We start from the raw sequence: 22,467 nt of genomic DNA on the forward strand, positions 1-22,467 counted from the left end.
CCAGTCCCCCCCCAGTCCCCGTCAGTCCCCCTCCAGTCCATCCCAGTCCATCCCAGTCCCCCCCCAGTCCCCCCCAGTCCATCCCAGTCCCCGTCCAGTTCCCCCCAGTCACCCCCCCAGTCTGCCCCCAGTCCCCCTCCAGTCCATCCCAGTCCCCCCCAGTCCCCCCCGTCCATCCCAGTCCCCGTCCAGTTCCCCCCAGTCCCCCCCAGTCCCCCTCCAGTCCATCCCAGTCCATCCCAGTCCCCCCCAGTTCCCCCCCAGTCCCCCCTCAGTTCCCCCCAGTCCCCCCCCAGCCCCCCCCAGTCCCTCCCAGTCCCCCCCAGTCCCCCCCCAGTCATCCCAGTCCATCCCAGTCCATCCCAGTCCATCCCAGCGCCACCTGCGGGACGGATCCGGCGGTGCCCGCGTCCGCGCGTCTCCCCGCAGCCAAGCCCCGCCCCCCGGCTCCGCCCCCCCACGTCACCCCCAAACGAGAAGGGGCGGGGCCATTTCACGACCCGCCCCCTCCCCGCCCTCTTAAAAGGGCAACGGCGTCGGGGGTTGTTTCCCTTTAAGGCGTCCCGACACGGAGAAAGAAGGGGAGGGGCTTGTCGGATAGGGGGCGTGGTCTGTTGGAAGGGCGGGGCAACGCAGGCCCCGCCCCAAAGGGGGCTGGACGGTCTGAACGCCCCAGAAGTGCTCAGGGACCCACAGATGCCCCGGGGACCCCAAATACCCCCGGGGACCCCAAATACCCCCGGGGACCCCCTAATTGCCCCATAGGGACCCCCCAAGTACCCCCTAGGGTCCCCAAATACCCCATAGGGACCCCAAATATCCCCCCTGGGACCCCTAACTGCCCCATAGGGACCCCCCAAGTGCCCCATAGAGACCCCAAATCCCCCCCTGGGGACCCCAAGTGCCCCCCAGGGACCCCACATACCCCACAGGGACCCCCTAATTGCCCCATAGGGACCCCAAATCCCCATAGGGACCCCCAAATGCCCCCACAAGGACCCCCCAACTACCCCATAGGGACCCCCCAAGTGCCCCATAGGGACCCCCCAAGTGCCCCATAGAGACCCCAAATCCCCCCTGGGGACCCCCAAGTGCCCCCCCAGGGACCCCCAAATACCCCATAGGGACCCCAAATATCCCCCCTAGGACCCCTAACTGCCCCATAGGGACCCCAAATACCCCCCCTGGGACCCCTAACTGCCCCATAGGGACCCCCAAATCCCCCTGGGGACCCCAACTACCCCATAGGGACCCCCCAAGTGCCCCATAGAGACCCCAAATCCCCCCCTGGGGGACCCCCAAGTGCCCCCCAGGGACCCCACATACCCCACAGGGACCCCCTAATTGCCCCCCAGGGACCCCAAATACCCCCCCGGGACCCCTAATTGCCCTATAGAGACCCCCCAAGTACCCCATAGGGACCCCAAATACCCCATAGGGACCCCAAATACCCCCCCCTGGGACCCCTAACTGCCCCATAGGGACCCCCAAATCCCCCCTGGGGACCCCAACTACCCCATAGGGACCCCCCAAGTGCCCCATAGGGACCCCAAATCCCCCCCTGGGGACCCCCAAGTGCCCCCCCAGGGACCCCAAATACCCCATAGGGACCCCTAACTGCCCCATAGGGACCCCAAATACCCCCCCCGGGACCCCTAACTGCCCCATAGGGACCCCCCAAGTACCCCCTAGGACCCCAAATCCCCCCTAGGGACCCCAAAATCTCCCCTGGGGACCCCCAAGTGCCCCCAGGGACCCCAACTACCCCATAGGGACCCCCCAAGTGCCCTATAGGGACCCCAACTACCCCCTAGGGACCCCCCCAAATACCCCATAGCCCCCCCCCAAGTCCCCCCATGGGGCAAGGGGATGGCGTGGGACCCCCCCGGGGGTCCCTTGAGGACAACGTGGGGTTTGGGGGTTTTTTGTTGGTTTTTTTGTTGTTTTTTTTTTGTTTTATTGGGGTTTTTTTTGGGGGGGGGGTGTCCCCCCCGGCCGATGACGTCAGAGCATCATCCCAACCGCCTGGGACGCTGACTCAGCGGGAAGACGCTGACTTTGGGGGGGGGGTGGGGGGGGGGCACATCCTGCCCCTCCCCCCACCCCCCCCCCTCCTTTTGGGGGGGGGGACACCCCCCCCCCAAACGCCCCCTGGTGGATTCCTCCTCTCCATTTCCCCCCCCTCCCCTTGCAAAATTAGGCTCCCCCCTTCCAAAAAAAAAAAAAAAAAAAAAAAAATTAAAAAAAAAAAAAAAAAATAGATCCGCCCCCCCCCCGCCCCCCCGGTCCCTTCCCCCGCCACCGCCCGGCCCCAGCCCAGACCAGCCCCGACCATGGCCCCGGCCCTTCTGCTGGGGCTTCTCCTGGGGGTCCTGCCCCCCCCCGCCGCCCCCCAAAACCGCTTCAGCGCCGAGGTGAGACCCCCCCCGCACCCCCCACCCCCCCCCCTTTTATTTTATTTTTTTTTAATAGCGACCCAAGCACCCGCCTTGCCCCCCCCCCCCAATTAGGGAACCTCAAGCATGTCCCCCCCCCCCAAAAAAAAAAATCCTTGGGGCACCCAAGAGTTTGGGGTGCTGCCCCCCCCCCCCCCCCAAATTTCCATCCTAAAATCAGCGATCGTCCCCCCCCCCCCCTCCATGGGGACCCAGGCATCCGGACGGACCCAGGGTGCGGGAAAAAAATTGGGGGGGGGGGAAGGAGGGGGGGGACACCCCCTCCATGGGGGTCCCCAGGTGTCTGGGGGTCCCCTCTGTGGGGAGCCAAGGGAATTTGGGGGGTGTCGTGTCCCCCCCCCTCCTCCATCCAGGGTATTTGGGGGGGTCCTCGCTCCCCGAAAGGCTTGGGGGGAGGAACAGAAAGTCGGGGGGGGGGCACCCAAAAGGCTTGGGGGGGCACAACAGTCTTGGGGGGGCACCCAAAATCTTGGGGGCACCCAACAGTCTTGGAGGGGGATCCAAAAGATTTGGGGGGGGGACCCAAAACTCTTGGAGCGACCCCAAAGACTTGGGGGGACTCGTAAGACTTGGGGGGGGGGCACCCAAAAGTTTTGGGGGGGACTCAAAAGTCTTGGGGGGGCACCCAAAAATCTTGGGGGGGCACCCAAGAGTCTTGGAGGGACCCAAAAATCTTGGGGGGGCACCCAAAAGTCTTGGGGGGGCACCCAACAGTCTTGGGGGGCACCCAACAGTCTTGGGGGGACCCAAATGTCTTGGGGGGGGACCCAAACGTCTTGGGGGGGCACCCAAAAATCTTGGGGGGGCACCCAAGAGTCTTGGAGGGACCCAAAAGACTTGGGGGGGACTCAAAAGTCTTGGGGGGGGCACCCAAAAGTCTTGGGGGCACCCAACAGTCTTGGGGGGCACCCAAAAGACTTGGGGAGCACCCAAACGTCTTGGGGGGGCACCCAAAAGTCCTGGGGGGGGCACCCAAAAGACTTGGGGGCACCCAACAGTCTTGGGGGGGGGCACCCAAAAGACTTGGGGGCACCCAAAAGTCTTGGGGGGGACCCAAAAGACTTGGGGGGGGGCACCCAAAAGACTTGGGGGCACCCAACAGTCTTGGGGGGGGCACCCAAAAGACTTGGGGGCACCCAAAAGTCTTGGGGGGGACCCAAAAGACTTGGGGGGGGGCACCCAAAAGTCTTGGGGGGGGGGTGTCCCCTCCATTAGGACCCATCCAGAGTTGTTGGGGGGGGGATCCCCTCCACCGGCACCCAAATATCTGTCGGGGGGGACACGACACCCCCTTCCATGGCGACTCAAGGGGGTTTTTTTGGGGGGTGTCCCCCCCCCAAAGGGCACCCAGGCATCCGGGGCTGGTATTTTTTTTTTTCCCGCTCCCCTCCCACACTCCTCCGCTGCCAACTTTCCCATTCCTTTGTTCCCGCTCCCCCCCCCCTCGCCCCCCCGCTCCTCCCCGGCCACGTTTCCCCCCTCGCTCCTTCCTCTTCCTCCCCTTTTTTGCCTCTTTCGGCCTTTTTTTAACATCCCCCCCCCCCCCCGCTTTATTTTCCCATTCCTCCCCCCCCCCACCTTCTTCCAGAACTTCCGCTTTTTTTCCATATTCCCCCCCCCCAAAAAAAAAAAAAAAATTAAAACCACGGCGCGGCGTGGGGAAAGAGGGGGGGGGGAGGTGTCCGTCCGTCCGTCCGTCTCATCCGCGTGTCCACCTCGCCGTCCGTCCGTCTGTCCCACCGCCAACCCCTCCATCAAATCCCTCCGGCCGTCCTTCCCCCCCCCCCCAAAATCCAATTTTCCATCCAAAAAATAGGACTGGGACGTACTGGGATGGACTGGGAAGGGGGAATTCTGCCAAAACGCCTTCCCCCCCCCCAAAAAAAATTAAATAATTCCCCCCCCAAGCTCACGAGGGACCCAAACGAAGGACGGGGGAGGCGGGGGGGGGACACACAAAAACACGGGACCCGGGGCGGGGAAAACCCCTCCCGCCAGAAATCACGGGACACGGACGGACAGACGGACGGCGGGGAGGTGGGGGTGTGGAAACGGGGGGGGGGGGGGGTGTGACCACAGGACAGACGGACGCTGGCCCAGAATAGCCCCGCGGGGGCCGGTAATTGCCAGGTGCTAATTTGGACGCGGGGGAGGATTTTTTTTTTTTTTGGGGGGGGGGGGGGGATGCTACCGGCTTTTTTTCCCGCCCCCCCCCAACCCCGCCCAGGCGTGGCTGCAGCAATATGGCTACCTGCCCCCCGGCGACCTGCGGACCCACACGCAACGCTCGCCCCAGTCCCTCTCGGCCGCCCTGGCCGCCATGCAGCGCTTCTACGGCCTCACCGTCACCGGCATCGTCGACGCCGAGACCCTCAGGTGGGGGGCCTGGTGTCGGGGCGGGGGGGGGGGTCGTCGGTCGCCCCCGGCCGCCTCGGTGACGGTTGGGGCAAGGATTGGGTTGTGGGTCACGGGGGGGTTGTCGGTTGGGGGGTTGTCGGTCCGCCGAGCGGCGGCGGCGGTCGGGTTGTGGGTCCTCCAGTCGGCATCGATGACGGCGGTTGGGTCGTAGTTGGGTCGTAGTTGGGTCGTAGGGTCCTCCAGTCGCCGTCGATGACGGCGGTTGGGTCGTAGTTGGGTCGTAGGGTCCTCCAGTCGCCGTCGATGACGGCGGTTGGGTCGTAGTTGGGTCGTAGGGTCCTCCAGTCGCCGTCGATGACGGCAGTTGGGTCGTAGTTGGGTCGTAGTTGGGTCGTAGTTGGGTCGTAGGGTCCTCCAGTCGCCGTCGATGACGGCGGTTGGGTCGTAGTTGGGTCGTAGTTGGGTCGTAGGGTCCTCCAGTCGCCGTCGATGACGGCGGTTGGGTCATAGTTGGGTCGTAGGGTCCTCCAGTCGCCATCGATGACGGCGGTTGGGTCGTAGGTCCTCCATCCACTGTCAATGGCAGTTGGGTCGTAGGTCCTCCATCCGCCATTGATGATGGCAGTTGGGTCGTAGGTCCTCCAGCCACCATTGATGACAGCAGTTGGGTTGTAGGTCCTCCAGTCGCTGTCAATGATGGCAGTTGGGTCATAGTTGGGTTGTAGGTCCTCCAGTCACCGTCGATGATGGCAGTTGGGTCGTAGGTCCTCCATCTGCTGTCAACGGCAGTTGGGTCGTAGGTCCTCCAGGTGCCATCGATGATGGCAGTTGGGTCATAGGTCCTCCAGCCACCATTGATGACGGCAGTTGGGTCGTAGTTGGGTCATAGGTCCTCCAGCCATCGTCAATGATGGCAGTTGGGTTGTAGGTCCTTCAGCCATCATCGATGATGGCAGTTGGGTCATAGGTCCTCCAGCCACAATTGATGGTGGCAGTTGGGTCGTAGTTGGGTTGTAGGTCCTCCAGGTGCCATCGATGATGGCAGTTGGGTTGTAGTTAGGTCATAGGTCCTCCAGCCACCATTGATGATGGCAGTTGGGTCGTAGTTGGGTTGTAGGTCCTCCAGGTGCCATCGATGATGGCAGTTGAGTTGTAGGTCCTCCAGTCACCATCGATGATGGCAGTTGGGTCGTAGGTCCTCCAGCCGCTGTTAGCAATAGCTCATGTCGGGTCGCGGGTCCAAACATCATTGGTCGTTGGCGTGTAGGTCCTCCGACCGCCGCCAAGGCCCTTCGAGGGGGGACACACCCCCATTGACCCTGATGGACACCTCTCCCCCGCCAATCCCACAGGGCCATGCGTCGCCCCCGCTGCGGCGTCCCTGACAAATTCGGGGCGGAAATCAAGGCCAACGTGCGGCGCCGGCGCTACGCCATCCAGGGCTTGAAGTGGGAACACCAAGAGATCACCTTCTGGTAAGGGCGCGGTGGACGCGGGTGGGTGGGGGGGACACCGGGAGAACGTCCTTCGGGTGAGACCGTGGCGGCGGCGGCCCTGACGGCTCTGCGGGGATGGGGCGGGGCTTTCTTCTCCTCCAGCATCCAGAACTACACCCCCAAGGTGGGGGAGGCTGGGACGTTCGGGGCCATCCGTCGGGCTTTCAGCGTTTGGGCGGCCGCCACCCCCGTTGCGATTCCGGGAGGTGCCCTACGGGGACGTGCGGCAGGGCCGGGCACCCCAGGCGGACATCATGATCTTCTTCGCCGAGGGCTTCCACGGGGACAGCACCCCATTCGACGGGGAAGGTGGCTTCCTAGCCCACGCCTACTTCCCCGGCCCCCACATTGGTGGAGACACCCACTTCGATGGTGCTGAGCCCTGGACCGCCCGCAACGATGACCTCAGTGGTGAGTTGGGGGGGGGGGCGCGAGGGGTGGCCTCGACCTGAACGGGGATCGTCCTCGGAGCAGACGGGGCGAGCTGGAGGTGGCCTTGGCCAGGTCACGGGGCAAAGTCTCGACCAGTCGGGGAGGCGCGGATGTCCTCGTCCCAGTTTAGGGTCCTTCTCGGCTCTGGGAGGTGCAAGGACGTGTCCCTGTCCCAGTATGGGGTCCTTTGTGACCCAACGATGGCCATGGGGGCGTCCTCATCCCAGTATAGGGTCTTCCGTGACCCAGCGATGGCCATGGGGGTGTCCTTGTCCAATTTAGGGTCCTTCTTGGGTCCATGAGGTCCAAGGAGGTGTCCCTGTCCCAGTATGGGGTCCTTCATGACCCAACAATGGCCATGGGGGTGTCCTCGTCCCAGTATAGGGTCGTCTGTGACCCAGTGAGGGCCATGGGGGCGTCCTCGTCCCAGTATAGGGTCTTCTGTGACCCAGCGATGGCCATGGGGGTGTCCTCATCCCAGTACAGGGTCTTCCGTGACCCAGTGATGGCCATGGGTTGTCCTCGTCCCAGTATAGGGTCTTCCATGACCCAGCGATGGCCATGGGGGTGTCCTCGCCCCAATTTAGGGTCTTCCATGGTTCCGTGAGGTCCAAGGATTTGTCCTCGTCCCAGTTTGACCCCTACTGGGCCCAGTGAGGGCCATTGACATCCCCTCCACGCAATTTAGGGCCCCCCCTTGGCCCAGTAAGACCTGGAGGGGTGTCCTCGACCCAATTTAGAGCCAACTTTGTCCCAGTCGCGATCACCTTGGGGATACCAGCTTCTCCTCATTCCCATCATGTCCACCCTCACCCCAACCCCCCCGACCCCCCCCATTGACCCCCCCCCACCCCACCCCAACCCTTTTCTCCCCCCTCTCCAGGGAACGACCTCTTCTTGGTGGCCGTGCACGAGCTGGGCCACGCGCTGGGGCTGGAGCACTCCAGCGACCCGTCGGCCATCATGGCCCCCTTCTACCAATGGATGGACACCGAAGCCTTCGTCCTCCCCGACGATGACCGCCGTGGCATCCAGCAGCTCTACGGTTTGGCCCTCCCCCTCCCCAAATCCTCCCTGCACGCCCCCCAACCCCGCGTCGTTGTCCCCCCCCAGCCACCCCGGTGCTGACGGTGTCCCCACAGGGACAGGGACAGGTCCCAGTTGGCCGCCCGCCGGACCCCGTACCACCCCCCGGCCCCGAAGCCCCGACCGGCCCCCCGGACCCCCCTACGGTCCCCGAATCTGCGACGGGAACTTTGACACCATCGCCATGTTGCGCGGGGAGATGTTCGTCTTCAAGGTGGGGCGCGGGGATGGGGACGGGGGATGGGGGGATGGGGGTGGGGACGTGGGGATGGGGTCGTGGGGACGGGGACGTGGGGACGGAGGTGGGGATGTGGGGATGGAGGAGGGGATGTGGGGATGGAGGTGGGGACGAGGGGATGGAGGAGGGGACGTGGGGATGGAGGTGGGGACGTGGGGATGGAGGTGGGGATGGGGACTTGGGGACAGGGATGTGAGGATGGAGGTGGAGATGTGGGGATGGAGGTGGGAACATGGGGATGAAGGTGGGGACGTGGGGACAGAGACGTGGGGATGGAAGTGGGGACGTGAGGATGGGGACATGGGGACAGGGACATGGGGATGGAGGTGGGGACGTGGGGACGGGGACGTGGGGATGGAGATGGGGACACAAGGATGGGGAAGTGGGGCTGGAGATGGGGACACAAGGATGGGGACATGGGGCTGGAGATGGGGACATGGGGACAGGGACATGGAAACAGGGAGGTGGGGATGGAGGTGGGGATGTGGGGATGGGGACATGGGGATGGGGATGAGGGGATGGAGGTGGGGACGAGGGGATGGAGGTGGGGACGTGGGGATGGGGACATGGGGATGGGGACTTGGGGACAGGGATGTGAGGATGGAGGTGGAGACGTGGAGACCGGGACGTGGGGATGGGGACATGGGGATGGGGACATGGGGACGTGAGGATGGATGTGGGGACGTGGGGATGGAGGTGGGCACGTGGGGACGGGGACATGGGGCTGGAGATGGGGACATGAAGGTGGGGAAGTGGACATGGGGCTGGAGATGGGGACATGGGGATGGTGATGTGGGGACAGGGACATGAGGATGGAGGTGGGATGGAGGTGGGGACGTGAGGATGGAGGTGGGGACATGGGGATGGGGTCATGGGGATGGAGGTGGGGACGTGGGGACAGGGACATGGGGACAGGGACGTGGGGATGGAGGTGGAGACATGCGGACAGGGACGTGGGGACAGGGACGTGAGGATGGAGGTGAGGATGTGGGGATGGAGGTGGGAACGTGGGGATGGGGACATGGGAACAGGGACATGGGGATGGAGGTGGGGCAATAAGGATGGGGACGAGGACATAGGCACGGGGACGTGGGGGCTTGGGCCGGTGGCGGAGATGTCACCGCGGTGGCGGCGGCGGCGGCCACCTCCGCCGCGGCGGGAGAGGAGGCGCCGAGGTGACGCGGGCGTCTCCGGCGCAGGAGCGGTGGTTCTGGCGCGTGCGGGACCGTCGGGTGATGGACGGGTACCCGCTGCCCATCGGGCACTTCTGGGTGGGACTGCCCGCCAACATCAACACCGCCTACGAGAGGAAGGACGGCAAGTTCGTCTTCTTCAAAGGTACGGGGCGGGGAGGGGACACGGGCGTGGGGACGCGGGGATGGGGACGTGGAGGTGGGGATGGGGACATGGGATGGGGACATGAAGGTGGAGATGGGGACGTGAAGGTGGGGATGGGGACGGAGGTGGGAACACAAGGATGGGGACATGGGGATGGGATGGGGATGGAGATGGGGACACAATGATGGGGACATGGGGCTGGAGATGGGGACATGAAGGTGGGGATGGGGACATGGGGATGGAAATCGGGACATGAAGGTGGAAATGGGGACACAGGGATGGGGACATGGGGATGGAGATGGGGCCATGGGGATGGGGCCATGGGGATGGGGCCACAAGGATGGGGACATGGGGACGGAGATGGGGACATGGGGATAGAGATGAGGACATGAAGGTGGGGATGGGGACATGGGGCTGGAGATGGGGCCACGGGATGGGGACATGAAGGTGGAGATGGGGACGGAGGTGGGAACACAAGGATGGGGACATGGGGATGGGATGGGGATGGAGATGGGGACACAATGATGGGGACATGGGGCTGGAAATGGGGACACAGGGATGGGGACATGAGGATGGGGACATGGGGATGGAGATGGGGACATGGGGATAGACATGGGGACATGAAGGTGGAGATGGGGATGTGGGGCTGGAGATGGGGACATGGGATGGGGACATGGGGATGGAATTGGGGACGTGGGGACGGGGACATGGGGCTGGAGATGGGGACATGAAGGTGGGGATGGGGACATGGGGGTGGAGATGGGGACACAAGGATGGGGACATGGGGATGGAATTGGGGACATGGGGATGGGGACATGGGGCTGGAGATGGGGACATGAAGGTGGGGATGGGGACACAGGGATGGGGACGTGGGGCTGGAGATGGGGACGTGGGGCTGGAGATGGGGACATGGGATGGGGACATGGGGATGGGATGGGGACGGAGATGGGGACACAAGGATGGGGACATGGGGCTGGAGATGGGGACATGGGATGGGGACATGGGGATGGGATGGGGACGGAGATGGGGACACAAGGATGGGGACATGGGGCTGGAGATGGGGACGTGGGACGGGGACAGGAAGGTGGGACGGGGACGGAGATGGGGACACAGGGATTGGGCCACGGGGCTGGGGACACGAAGGTGGAGATGGGGACACGGGGCCGGAGATGTGGACAGGGGACGGGGACAAGGACGCGGGGCTGGAGACGGGGACGCCTTCCGGGGCCGAGGACGCGCGCGGGGCCGCGGCGCGGTGGGCGATCCGAGGGCCGGGACGTCCCCCGCGGCGGTGACGGCGGCGGTGACGGCGGCGGTGACGGCGTCCCCCCCGGCGCAGGGGACAAGCACTGGGTGTTCGACGAGGCGGTGCTGGAGCCGGGGTACCCCCGGGCGCTGCGGGACCTGGGCCGGGGGGTCCCCACCGACCGGCTGGACGCCGCTCTGCTCTGGCTGCCCAGCGGCAAGACCTACTTCTTCCGCGGAAACAAGTGGGTGGCGTGCCTGGCACCTCCTGGAGCCTCCGCGGACCTCCGGGCACCTCCGGGGACCTTCTTGTCACCCCTGTCACCTCCTCTCACCTCTCTTGGCACCTCCTGGCACATCCAGGAACCTCCTGGGATCTTTGGGAACCTTCTGGGACCTCCTGGGACCTCTTGGGACTTTCTGGGACCTCCTGGGACCTTCTTGTCACCTCTGTCACCTCCTCTCACCTTCTGGCACCTCTTGGCACATCCAGGAACCTCCTGGGATCTTTGGGGACCTTCTGGGACCTCCTGGGACCTCTTGGGACTTTTTGGGACCTTCTGGGACCTCCTGGGACCTTCTTGTCACCTCTGTCACCTCCTCTCACCTCTCTTGGCACCTCCTGGCACATCCAGGAACCTCCTGGGATCTTCTGGGAGCTTTGGGAACCTCCTGGGACCTCCTTGGACATCTTGGGATCTCTTGGGACTTTCTGGGACCTCCTGGGATCTTCTTGTCACCTCTGTCACCTCTGTCACCTCCTCTCACCTCTCTTGGCACCTCCTGGCACATCCAGGAACCTCCTGGGATCTTTGGGAACCTTCTGGGACCTCCTGGGACCTCTTGGGACTTTCTGGGACCTCCTGGGACCTTCTTGTCACCTCTGTCACCTCCTCTCACCTTCTGGCACCTCTTGGCACATCCAGGAACCTCCTGGGATCTTTGGGAACCTTCTGGGACCTCCTGGGACCTCTTGGGACTTTCTGGGACCTCCTGGGACCTCTTGGGACTTTCTGGGACCTCCTGGGACCTTCTTGTCACCTCTGTCACCTCCTCTCACCTCTCTTGGCACCTCCTGGCACATCCAGGAACCTCCTGGGATCTTCTGGGAGCTTTGGGAACCTCCTGGGACCTCCTTGGACATCTTGGGATCTCTTGGGACTTTCTGGGACCTCCTGGGACCTTCTTGTCACCTCTGTCACCTCTGTCACCTCCTCTCACCTCTCTTGGCACCTCCTGGCACATCCAGGAACCTCCTGGGATCTTTGGGAACCTTCTGGGACCTCCTGGGACCTCTTGGGACTTTCTGGGACCTCCTGGGACCTTCTTGTCACCTCTGTCACCTCCTCTCACCTTCTGGCACCTCTTGGCACATCCAGGAACCTCCTGGGATCTTTGGGAACCTTCTGGGACCTCCTGGGACCTCTTGGGACTTTCTGGGACCTCCTGGGACCTTCTTGTCACCTCTGTCACCTCTGTCACCTCCTCTCACCTCTCTTGGCACCTCCTGGCACATCCAGGAACCTCCTGGGATCTTCTGGGAGCTTTGGGAACCTCCTGGGACCTCCTTGGACATCTTGGGATCTCTTGGGACTTTCTGGGACCTCCTGGGACCTTCTTGTCACCTCTGTCACCTCCTCTCACCTTCTGGCACCTCTTGGCACATCCAGGAACCTCCTGGGATCTTTGGGGACCTTCTGGGACCTCCTGGGACCTCTTGGGACTTTTTGGGACCTTCTGGGACCTCCTGGGACCTTCTTGTCACCCCTGTCACCTCTCTTCTCTCTGGCACCTCTTGGCACATCCAGGAATCTCCTGGGATCTTCTGGGATCTTTGGGGACCTTCTGGGACATCTTGGGATCTCTTGGGACTTTTGGGGACCTTCTGGGACTTTTTGGGACCTTCTTGTTACCTCTGTCACCTCCCTGGCACCTCCTGGCACCTCTTGGCACATCCAGGAACCTCCTGGGATCTTCTGGGATCTTTGGGGACCTCCTGGGACCTCTTGGGACTTTTGGGGACCTTCTGGGACCTTTGGGGACCTCTCGGAACTCTCCTCACCTCTCTGTCACCTGCTGGCACCTCGTGGGACTTTCTGAGACCTTTGGGGACCTTCTGGGATCTTCTTGTCCCCTCTGTCACCTCTCTTCACCTCCCTGCCACCTCCCATCATCTTCTGGCACCTCCTGGCACCTCCTTGGCACCTCCCTGTCCCTGTCCCTGTCCTCATCCCCCTCCCCTCCCCCCAACCCTGTCCCCATGGCCATGTCCTCATCCCTATGTCCGTGGTGACGTCCCTGTGCCCATGGTGGCATCGCGAAGCCCCTGGGGACATCTCCATCCCCACGACGATGTCCCCACGCCCACGATGGTGTCACCATTGCCATCCCCGTGCCCACAATGACGTCCCCATGCCCATGATGGTGTCCCCATGCCCACGATGGTGTCCCCATTGCCATCTCCATGCCCACGATGACCTCCCCATGCCCAAAACGATGTCCCCATGCCCATGATGATGTCCCCATACCCACGATGGTGTCCCCATTGCCATCCCCGTGCCCACAACGATGTCCCCATGCCCACGATGGTGTCCCCATTGCCATCCCCATGCCCACAACTATGTCCCCATGCCCACGATGGTGTCCCCATTGCCATGCCCGTGCCCACAACGATGTCCCCATGCCCACAACTATGTCCCCATGCCCATGATGGTGTCACCATTGCCATCCCTGTACCCATAATGACATCCCCATGCCCACAATGACGTCCCCATGCCCACAACGATGTCCCCATGCCCACGATGGTGTCCCCATTACCATCCCCGTGCCCACGGTGACGTCCCCGTGTCCATAACGATGTCCCCATGCCCACGATGACGTCCCCATGCCCACGATGGTGTCCCCATTGCCATCCCTGTGCCCACGGTGACGTCCCCATGTCCATAACGATGTCCCCATGCCCACAACGATGTCCCCATGCCCACGATGGTGTCCCCATTGCCATCCCCGTGCCCACGATGACGTCCCCATGTCCATAACGACGTCCCCATGCCCACAATGACATCCCTGTGCCCACGATGACGTCCCCATGCCCATAACGACGTCCCCATGCCCACAATGACGTCCCCATGCCCACGATGGTGTCCCCATTGCCATCCCTGTGCCCACGATGACGTCCCCATGTGCATAACGACGTCCCCATGCCCACAATGACATCCCCGTGCCCACGATGACGTCCCCATGTCCATAACGATGTCCCCATGCCCACAACGATGTCCCCATGCCCACGATGGTGTCCCCATTGCCATCCCCGTGCCCACGATGATGTCCCCATGCCCACAATGATGTCCCCATGCCCACAATGACATCCCTGTGCCCATGATGACGTCCCCATGTCCATAACAATGTCCCCATGCCCACAATGACATCCCCATGCCCACGATGGTGTCCCCATTGCCATCCCTGTGCCCACGATGACGTCCCCATGTCCATAACGATGTCCCCATGCCCACAACGATGTCCCCATGCCCACGATGGTGTCCCCATTGCCATCCCCGTGCCCACGATGACGTCCCCATGTCCATAACGACGTCCCCATGCCCACAATGACATCCCTGTGCCCACGATGACGTCCCCATGTCCATAACAATGTCCCCATGCCCACAATGACATCCCCATGCCCACGATGGTGTCCCCATTGCCATCCCTGTGCCCACGATGACGTCCCCATGTCCATAACGACGTCCCCATGCCCACAATGACATCCCCATGCCCACGATGGTGTCCCCATTGCCATCCCTGTGCCCACGATGACGTCCCCATGCCCACAACCATGTCCCCATGACCACGATGACGTCCCCATGCCCACGATGGTGTCCCCATTGCCATCCCCGTGCCCACGGTGACGTCCCCATGTCCATAACGACGTCCCCATGCCCACAATGACATCCCCGTGCCCACGATGACGTCCCCATGTCCATAACGATGTCCCCATGCCCACGATGACGTCCCCATGCCCACGATGGTGTCCCCATTGCCATCCCTATACCCACGATGACGTCCCCATGCCCACAACCATGTCCCCATGCCCACGATGACGTCCCCATGCCCACGATGGTGTCCCCATTGCCATCCCCGTGCCCACGGTGACGTCCCCATGTCCATAACGACGTCCCCATGCCCACAATGACATCCCCGTGCCCACGATGACGTCCCCATGTCCATAACGATGTCCCCATGCCCACGATGACGTCCCCATGCCCACGATGGTGTCCCCATTGCCATCCCTATACCCACGATGACGTCCCCATGCCCACAACCATGTCCCCATGCCCACGATGACGTCCCCATGCCCACGATGGTGTCCCCATTGCCATCCCCGTGCCCACGGTGACGTCCCCATGTCCATAACGACGTCCCCATGCCCACAATGACATCCCCGTGCCCACGATGACGTCCCCATGTCCATAACGATGTCCCCATGCCCACGATGACGTCCCCATGCCCACGATGGTGTCCCCATTGCCATCCCTATACCCACGATGACGTCCCCATGCCCACAACCATGTCCCCATGCCCACGATGACGTCCCCATGCCCACGATGGTGTCCCCATTGCCATCCCCGTGCCCACGGTGACGTCCCCATGTCCATAACGACGTCCCCATGCCCACAATGACATCCCCGTGCCCACGATGACGTCCCCATGTCCATAACGATGTCCCCATGCCCACGATGACGTCCCCATGCCCACGATGGTGTCCCCATTGCCATCCCTATACCCACGATGACGTCCCCATGCCCACAACCATGTCCCCATGCCCACGATGACGTCCCCATGCCCACGATGGTGTCCCCATTGCCATCCCCGTGCCCACGGTGACGTCCCCATGTCCATAACGACGTCCCCATGCCCACAATGACATCCCCGTGCCCACGATGACGTCCCCATGTCCATAACGATGTCCCCATGCCCACGATGACGTCCCCATGCCCACGATGGTGTCCCCATTGCCATCCCTATACCCACGATGACGTCCCCATGCCCACAACCATGTCCCCATGCCCACGATGGTGTCCCCATTGCCATCCCCGTGCCCACGGTGACGTCCCCATGTCCATAACGACGTCCCCATGCCCACAATGACATCCCCGTGCCCACGATGACGTCCCCATGTCCATAACGATGTCCCCATGCCCACGATGACGTCCCCATGCCCACGATGGTGTCCCCATTGCCATCCCTATACCCACGATGACGTCCCCATGCCCACAACCATGTCCCCATGCCCACGATGACGTCCCCATGCCCACGATGGTGTCCCCATTGCCATCCCCGTGCCCACGGTGACGTCCCCATGTCCATAACGACGTCCCCATGCCCACAATGACATCCCCGTGCCCACGATGACGTCCCCATGTCCATAACGATGTCCCCATGCCCACGATGACGTCCCCATGCCCACGATGGTGTCCCCATTGCCATCCCTATACCCACGATGACGTCCCCATGCCCACAACCATGTCCCCATGCCCACGATGACGTCCCCATGCCCACGATGGTGTCCCCATTGCCATCCCCGTGCCCACGGTGACGTCCCCATGTCCATAACGACGTCCCCATGCCCACAATGACATCCCCGTGCCCACGATGACGTCCCCATGTCCATAACGATGTCCCCATGCCCACGATGACGTCCCCATGCCCACGATGGTGTCCCCATTGCCATCCCTATACCCACGATGACGTCCCCATGCCCACAACCATGTCCCCATGCCCACGATGGTGTCCCCATTGCCATCCCCGTGCCCACGGTGACGTCCCCATGTCCATAACGACGTCCCCATGCCCACAATGACATCCCCGTGCCCACGATGACGTCCCCATGTCCATAACGATGTCCCCATGCCCACGATGACGTCCCCATGCCCACGATGGTGTCCCCATTGCCATCCCTATACCCACGATGACGTCCCCATGCCCACAACCATGTCCCCATGCCCACGATGACGTCCCCATGCCCACGATGGTGTCCCCATTGCCATCCCCGTGCCCACGGTGACGTCCCCATGTCCATAACGACGTCCCCATGCCCACAATGACATCCCCGTGCCCACGATGACGTCCCCATGTCCATAACGACGTCCCCATGCCCACGATGACGTCCCCATGCCCACGATGGTGTCCCCATTGCCATCCCTATACCCACGATGACGTCCCCATGCCCACGATGGTGTCCCCGTGCCCGCGGTGACGCCCCCGTCCCCCCCCAGGTACTACCGCTTCAACGAGGACAGCCGCTCGGTGGACCCCGACTACCCCAAAGGCATCGAGGTGTGGGGGGGGATCCCCGAGTCCCCCCGCGGCGCCTTCATGGGCCCCGACGACGGTGAGGGGGGGGCCGGGGGCTCGGGGGGGTCATCGGGGGACGTGGGGGGGGTGGGGACATTGAGGGGGCGGGGGGGGAGGCTGGGGGGGGGCGGGGGGTCCTAACTGGTATCTCTTCCCCCCCCCCCCAATGTCCCCCTTCACCTCGATGTCCCCCATCGCCCCCCCGGACCCTCCGTGCCCCCCCCCGTGTCCCCAGCGTCACCCTTCCCCCGCTGTCCCCATGTCCCCCCACCCCTCAAACACCCCCCATCTCCCCCCCCACCCCAATGTCCCCCCCCACATCCCAGTGTCCTCCTTCCCCTCGACGTCCCTGTCCCCCCCCCCCATCCCCGATGGCCCCCGGGTCCCCGTATCTCCCGTCACCCCAACGTCCCCCCGATGTCCCCTGTTCCCCCCGACGTCCCTGTCCCCCCCAATAACCAATGTCCCCCCCATGTCCCCATCACCCCAATGCCCCCCCACGTCCCCCCCAATGTCCCCATGTCCCCAACGACCAACGTCCCCCCCAAATCGCCCCAACGTCCCCCTCCACCTCCATCTCCCCCGTCCCCCCCGACGTCCCCGTCCCCCCAATAACCAACGTCCCCCCAATGTCCCCATCACCCCAATGTCCCCCCCATGTCCCCGTCCCCCCAATGACCAACGTCCCCCCGATGTCCCCATCTCCCCCATCCCCCCAACATCCCCCCACGTCCCCCTTGATGTCCCCATGTCCCCAACGACCAATGTCCCCCCCAAATCACCCCAACGTCCCCCTCCACCCCATCACCCCCATGACCCCCCCAATGTCCCCATGTCCCCCGTCCCCCCAACATCCCCCATGTCCCCCGACGTCCCCGTCCCCCCAATAACCAATGTCCCCCCAATGTCCCCATCACCCCAACGCCCCCCCACATCCCCCCCAATGTCCCCGTCCCCCCAATGACCAACGTCCCCCCAATGTCCCCATCACCCCAATGTCCCCCCAATGTCCCCATCACCCCAACGCCCCCCCATCCCCCCCAATGTCCCCATCACCCCAATGTCCCCCCCACGTCCCCCCCAATGTCCCCGTCCCCCCAATGACCAACGTCCCCCCAATGTCCCCATCACCCCCATGTCCCCCCCAATGTCCCCATCACCCCAACGCCCCCCATCCCCCCCAATGTCCCCATCACCCCAATGTCCCCCCCGACGTCCCCGTCCCCCCCAATAACCAACGTCCCCCCGATGTCCCCATCTCCCCCGTCCCCCCAACATCCCCCATGTCCCCCCGATGTCCCCGTCCCCCCAATAACCGATGTCCCCCCAATGTCCCCATCACCCCAATGTCCCCCCCAATGTCCCCCATCACCCCAACACCCCCCCATGTCCCCCCCAATGTCCCCGTCCCCCCAATAACCAATGTCCCCCCGATGTCCCCATCACCCCAATGTCCCCATCACCCCAACGCCCCCCCATCCCCCCCAATGTCCCCATCCCCCCAATAACCAACGTCCCCCCGATGTCCCCATCTCCCCTATCCCCCCGACGTCCCCGTCCCCCCCAATAACCGATGTCCCCCCAATGTCCCCATCACCCCAACGCCCCCCCATGTCCCCCCCAATAACCAATGTCCCCCCGATGTCCCCATCACCCCAATGTCCCCATCACCCCAACGCCCCCCCATCCCCCCCAATGTCCCCATCCCCCCAATGACCAACGTCCCCCCGATGTCCCCATCTCCCCCATCCCCCCGACGTCCCCGTCCCCCCAATAACCAATGTCCCCCCAATGTCCCCATCACCCCAACGCCCCCCCACGTCCCCCCCAATGTCCCCGTCCCCCCAATGACCAACGTCCCCCCAATGTCCCCATCACCCCAATGTCCCCCCAATGTCCCCATCACCCCAACGCCCCCCCATCCCCCCCAATGTCCCCATCACCCCAATGTCCCCCCCACGTCCCCCCCAATGTCCCCGTCCCCCCAATGACCAACGTCCCCCCAATGTCCCCATCACCCCCATGTCCCCCCCAATGTCCCCATCACCCCAACGCCCCCCATCCCCCCCAATGTCCCCATCACCCCAATGTCCCCCCCGACGTCCCCGTCCCCCCCAATAACCAACGTCCCCCCGATGTCCCCATCTCCCCCGTCCCCCCAACATCCCCCATGTCCCCCCGATGTCCCCGTCCCCCCAATAACCGATGTCCCCCCAATGTCCCCATCACCCCAATGTCCCCCCCAATGTCCCCCATCACCCCAACACCCCCCCATGTCCCCCCCAATGTCCCCGTCCCCCCAATAACCAATGTCCCCCCGATGTCCCCATCACCCCAATGTCCCCATCACCCCAACGCCCCCCCATCCCCCCCAATGTCCCCATCCCCCCAATAACCAACGTCCCCCCGATGTCCCCATCTCCCCTATCCCCCCGACGTCCCCGTCCCCCCCAATAACCGATGTCCCCCCAATGTCCCCATCACCCCAACGCCCCCCCATGTCCCCCCCAATAACCAATGTCCCCCCGATGTCCCCATCACCCCAATGTCCCCATCACCCCAACGCCCCCCCATCCCCCCCAATGTCCCCATCCCCCCAATGACCAACGTCCCCCCGATGTCCCCATCTCCCCCATCCCCCCGACGTCCCCGTCCCCCCAATAACCAATGTCCCCCCAATGTCCCCATCACCCCAACGCCCCCCCACGTCCCCCCCAATGTCCCCGTCCCCCCAATGACCAACGTCCCCCCAATGTCCCCATCACCCCAATGTCCCCCCAATGTCCCCATCACCCCAACGCCCCCCCATCCCCCCCAATGTCCCCATCACCCCAATGTCCCCCCCACGTCCCCAATGTCCCCGTCCCCCCAATGACCAACGTCCCCCCAATGTCCCCATCACCCCCATGTCCCCCCCAATGTCCCCATCACCCCAACGCCCCCCATCCCCCCCAATGTCCCCATCACCCCAATGTCCCCCCCGACGTCCCCGTCCCCCCAATAACCAACGTCCCCCCCGATGTCCCCATCTCCCCCGTCCCCCCAACATCCCCCATGTCCCCCCGATGTCCCTGTCCCCCCAATAACCGATGTCCCCCCAATGTCCCCATCACCCCAATGTCCCCCCCAATGTCCCCCATCACCCCAACACCCCCCCATGTCCCCCCCAATGTCCCCGTCCCCCCAATAACCAATGTCCCCCCGATGTCCCCATCACCCCAATGTCCCCATCACCCCAACGCCCCCCATGTCCCCCCCAATGTCCCCATCACCCCAACGCCCCCCCATCCCCCCCAATGTCCCCGTCCCCCCAATGACCAACGTCCCCCCAATGTCCCCATCACCCCAACGCCCCCCCACATTCCCCCCCAATGTCCCCATCCCCCCAATGACCAATGTCCCCCCAATGTCCCCATCACCCCAACGCCCCCCCACGTCCCCCCCAATGTCCCCGTCCCCCCAATAACCAATGTCCCCCCGATGTCCCCATCACCCCAATGTCCCCATCACCCCAACGCCCCCCCATCCCCCCCAATGTCCCCATCCCCCCAATGACCAACGTCCCCCCGATATCCCCATCTCCCCTGTCCCCCCAATGTCCCCCATCCCCCCCAATGTCCCCATCCCCCCAATAACCAATGTCCCCCAATGTCCCCATCACCCCAATGTCCCCCCACATCCCCCCCAATGTCCCCGTCCCCCCCAATGACCAACGTCCCCCCAATGTCCCCATCACCCCAACGCCCCCCCACGTCCCCCCCAATGTCCCCGTCCCCCCAATAACCGATGTCCCCCCAATGTCCCCATCACCCCAATGTCCCCCCCAATGTCCCCCATCACCCCAACACCCCCCCATGTCCCCCCCAATGTCCCCGTCCCCCCCAATAACCAATGTCCCCCCGATGTCCCCATCACCCCAATGTCCCCATCACCCCGACGCCCCCCATGTCCCCATCACCCCAATGTCCCCCCCAATGTCCCCATCACCCCAACGCCCCCCCATCCCCCCCAATGTCCCCATCCCCCCAATGACCAATGTCCCCCCGATGTCCCCATCTCCCCCATCCCCCCGACGTCCCCGTCCCCCCCAATAACCGATGTCCCCCCAATGTCCCCATCACCCCAACGCCCCCCCATGTCCCCCCCAATAACCAATGTCCCCCCGATGTCCCCATCACCCCAATGTCCCCATCACCCCAACGCCCCCCCATGTCCCCCCCAATGTCCCCATCACCCCAACGTCCCCCCCAATGTCCCCATCACCCCAACGCCCCCCCATCCCCCCCAGTGTCCCCGTCCCCCCAATGACCAACGTCCCCCCAATGTCCCCATCACCCCAACGCCCCCCCATGTCCCCCCCAATGTCCCCATCACCCCAACGTCCCCCCCAATGTCCCCATCACCCCAACGCCCCCCCATCCCCCCCAATGTCCCCATCCCCCCAATGACCAACGTCCCCCCGATGTCCCCATCTCCCCCGTCCCCCCCGACGTCCCCGTCCCCCCCAATAACCGATGTCCCCCCCCGTCCCCCCCCCAGCCTTCACCTACTTCTACAAGGGGAACCGCTACTGGAAATTCGACAACCAGCAGCTGCGGGTGGTCCCCGGGTACCCCAAATCGGTGCTGCGGGACTGGCTGGGCTGCGGCGGCGGGGGGGGCACGGACGGGGACGGGGGTCCCCCGCCGCCCTCGCCGGCCCCGCCCCAACCGGGGGACGGGGGGGACACCGAGGTCATCGTCATCGAGGTGGGGGCGGGGGCGGGGGCGGTGGCCGCCCCCCTGGCGCTGCTGGGGGCGGCGGGGGGGCTGGCGGCCCTCGCCCTCCTCTGCCGCCGCCGCGGGACCCCCAAGCGCCTCCTGCGCTGCCAGCGCTCCCTCCTGCCCCGCGTCTAGCCACGCCCGCCGGGACACGCCCTGCCGCCCACGCCCCGACACGCCCCAGCCCCACCCTCCCGCGAATTCCACACACCACCACCTCCCCGGGGGATGGGGGATTGGGGGAGGGGGGGGGAGATGCGAAGCCGAGATGCCGGGGGGAAGGGCGTGCCCAGGGGGAGGCCACGCCCCTGGGTCACGCCCCTGGGGCCACGCCCCCCTCGGGGTGGGGCATCCCCCTCACGACCCCAATGGGGGCTCCGGGCCTCAGGCCTGGGGGAGGCGGCTGGTACCCCGGAGGCCACGCCCCCATCCCGGAGGCCACGCCCCCACCCAAACCACGCCCACCGGAGGCCTCACCCAGTGGAAGCCCCTCCCGCCAGGAGGCCACACCTACCGGGGACCCACCCCCAGCCCAGCCACCCCCTCCAGCCTGGGGGAGTGGTGGCCACGCCCCCTCACCCCTCCCTGCTGTGGCCACACCCCCCAGCTCCTCCCTGCCGTGGCCACGCCCCCTCCCCGACAGTCCCCCCCCCCCCCCCTTTGCAGCCTTTGGGGGGGCCCTGTCCCCGCCCCCCTCTCCCCATGGC

At 64.5% G+C, this 22,467-nt stretch overlaps 1 protein-coding gene across 1 annotated transcript; it reads left to right on the plus strand.

Moving 5' to 3' along the window:
- Positions 1–2,302: 2,302 nt before the first annotated feature.
- On the plus strand, positions 2,303–21,945 carry MMP14 (matrix metallopeptidase 14). Its single transcript, XM_069773810.1, is given in 11 exon segments — positions 2,303–2,414; positions 4,684–4,832; positions 6,167–6,289; positions 6,413–6,497; positions 6,499–6,721; positions 7,626–7,787; positions 7,885–8,042; positions 9,266–9,404; positions 10,744–10,894; positions 16,922–17,037; positions 21,540–21,945. Coding segments are annotated over 11 exon segments (1,743 nt in total). The 5' UTR covers positions 2,303–2,333; the 3' UTR covers positions 21,896–21,945.
- The last annotated feature ends 522 nt before the right edge of the window (positions 21,946–22,467 follow it).

Source organism: Haliaeetus albicilla, chromosome 29 (assembly GCF_947461875.1).
Source record: "Haliaeetus albicilla chromosome 29, bHalAlb1.1, whole genome shotgun sequence".
Lineage (NCBI taxonomy): Eukaryota > Metazoa > Chordata > Aves > Accipitriformes > Accipitridae > Haliaeetus > Haliaeetus albicilla.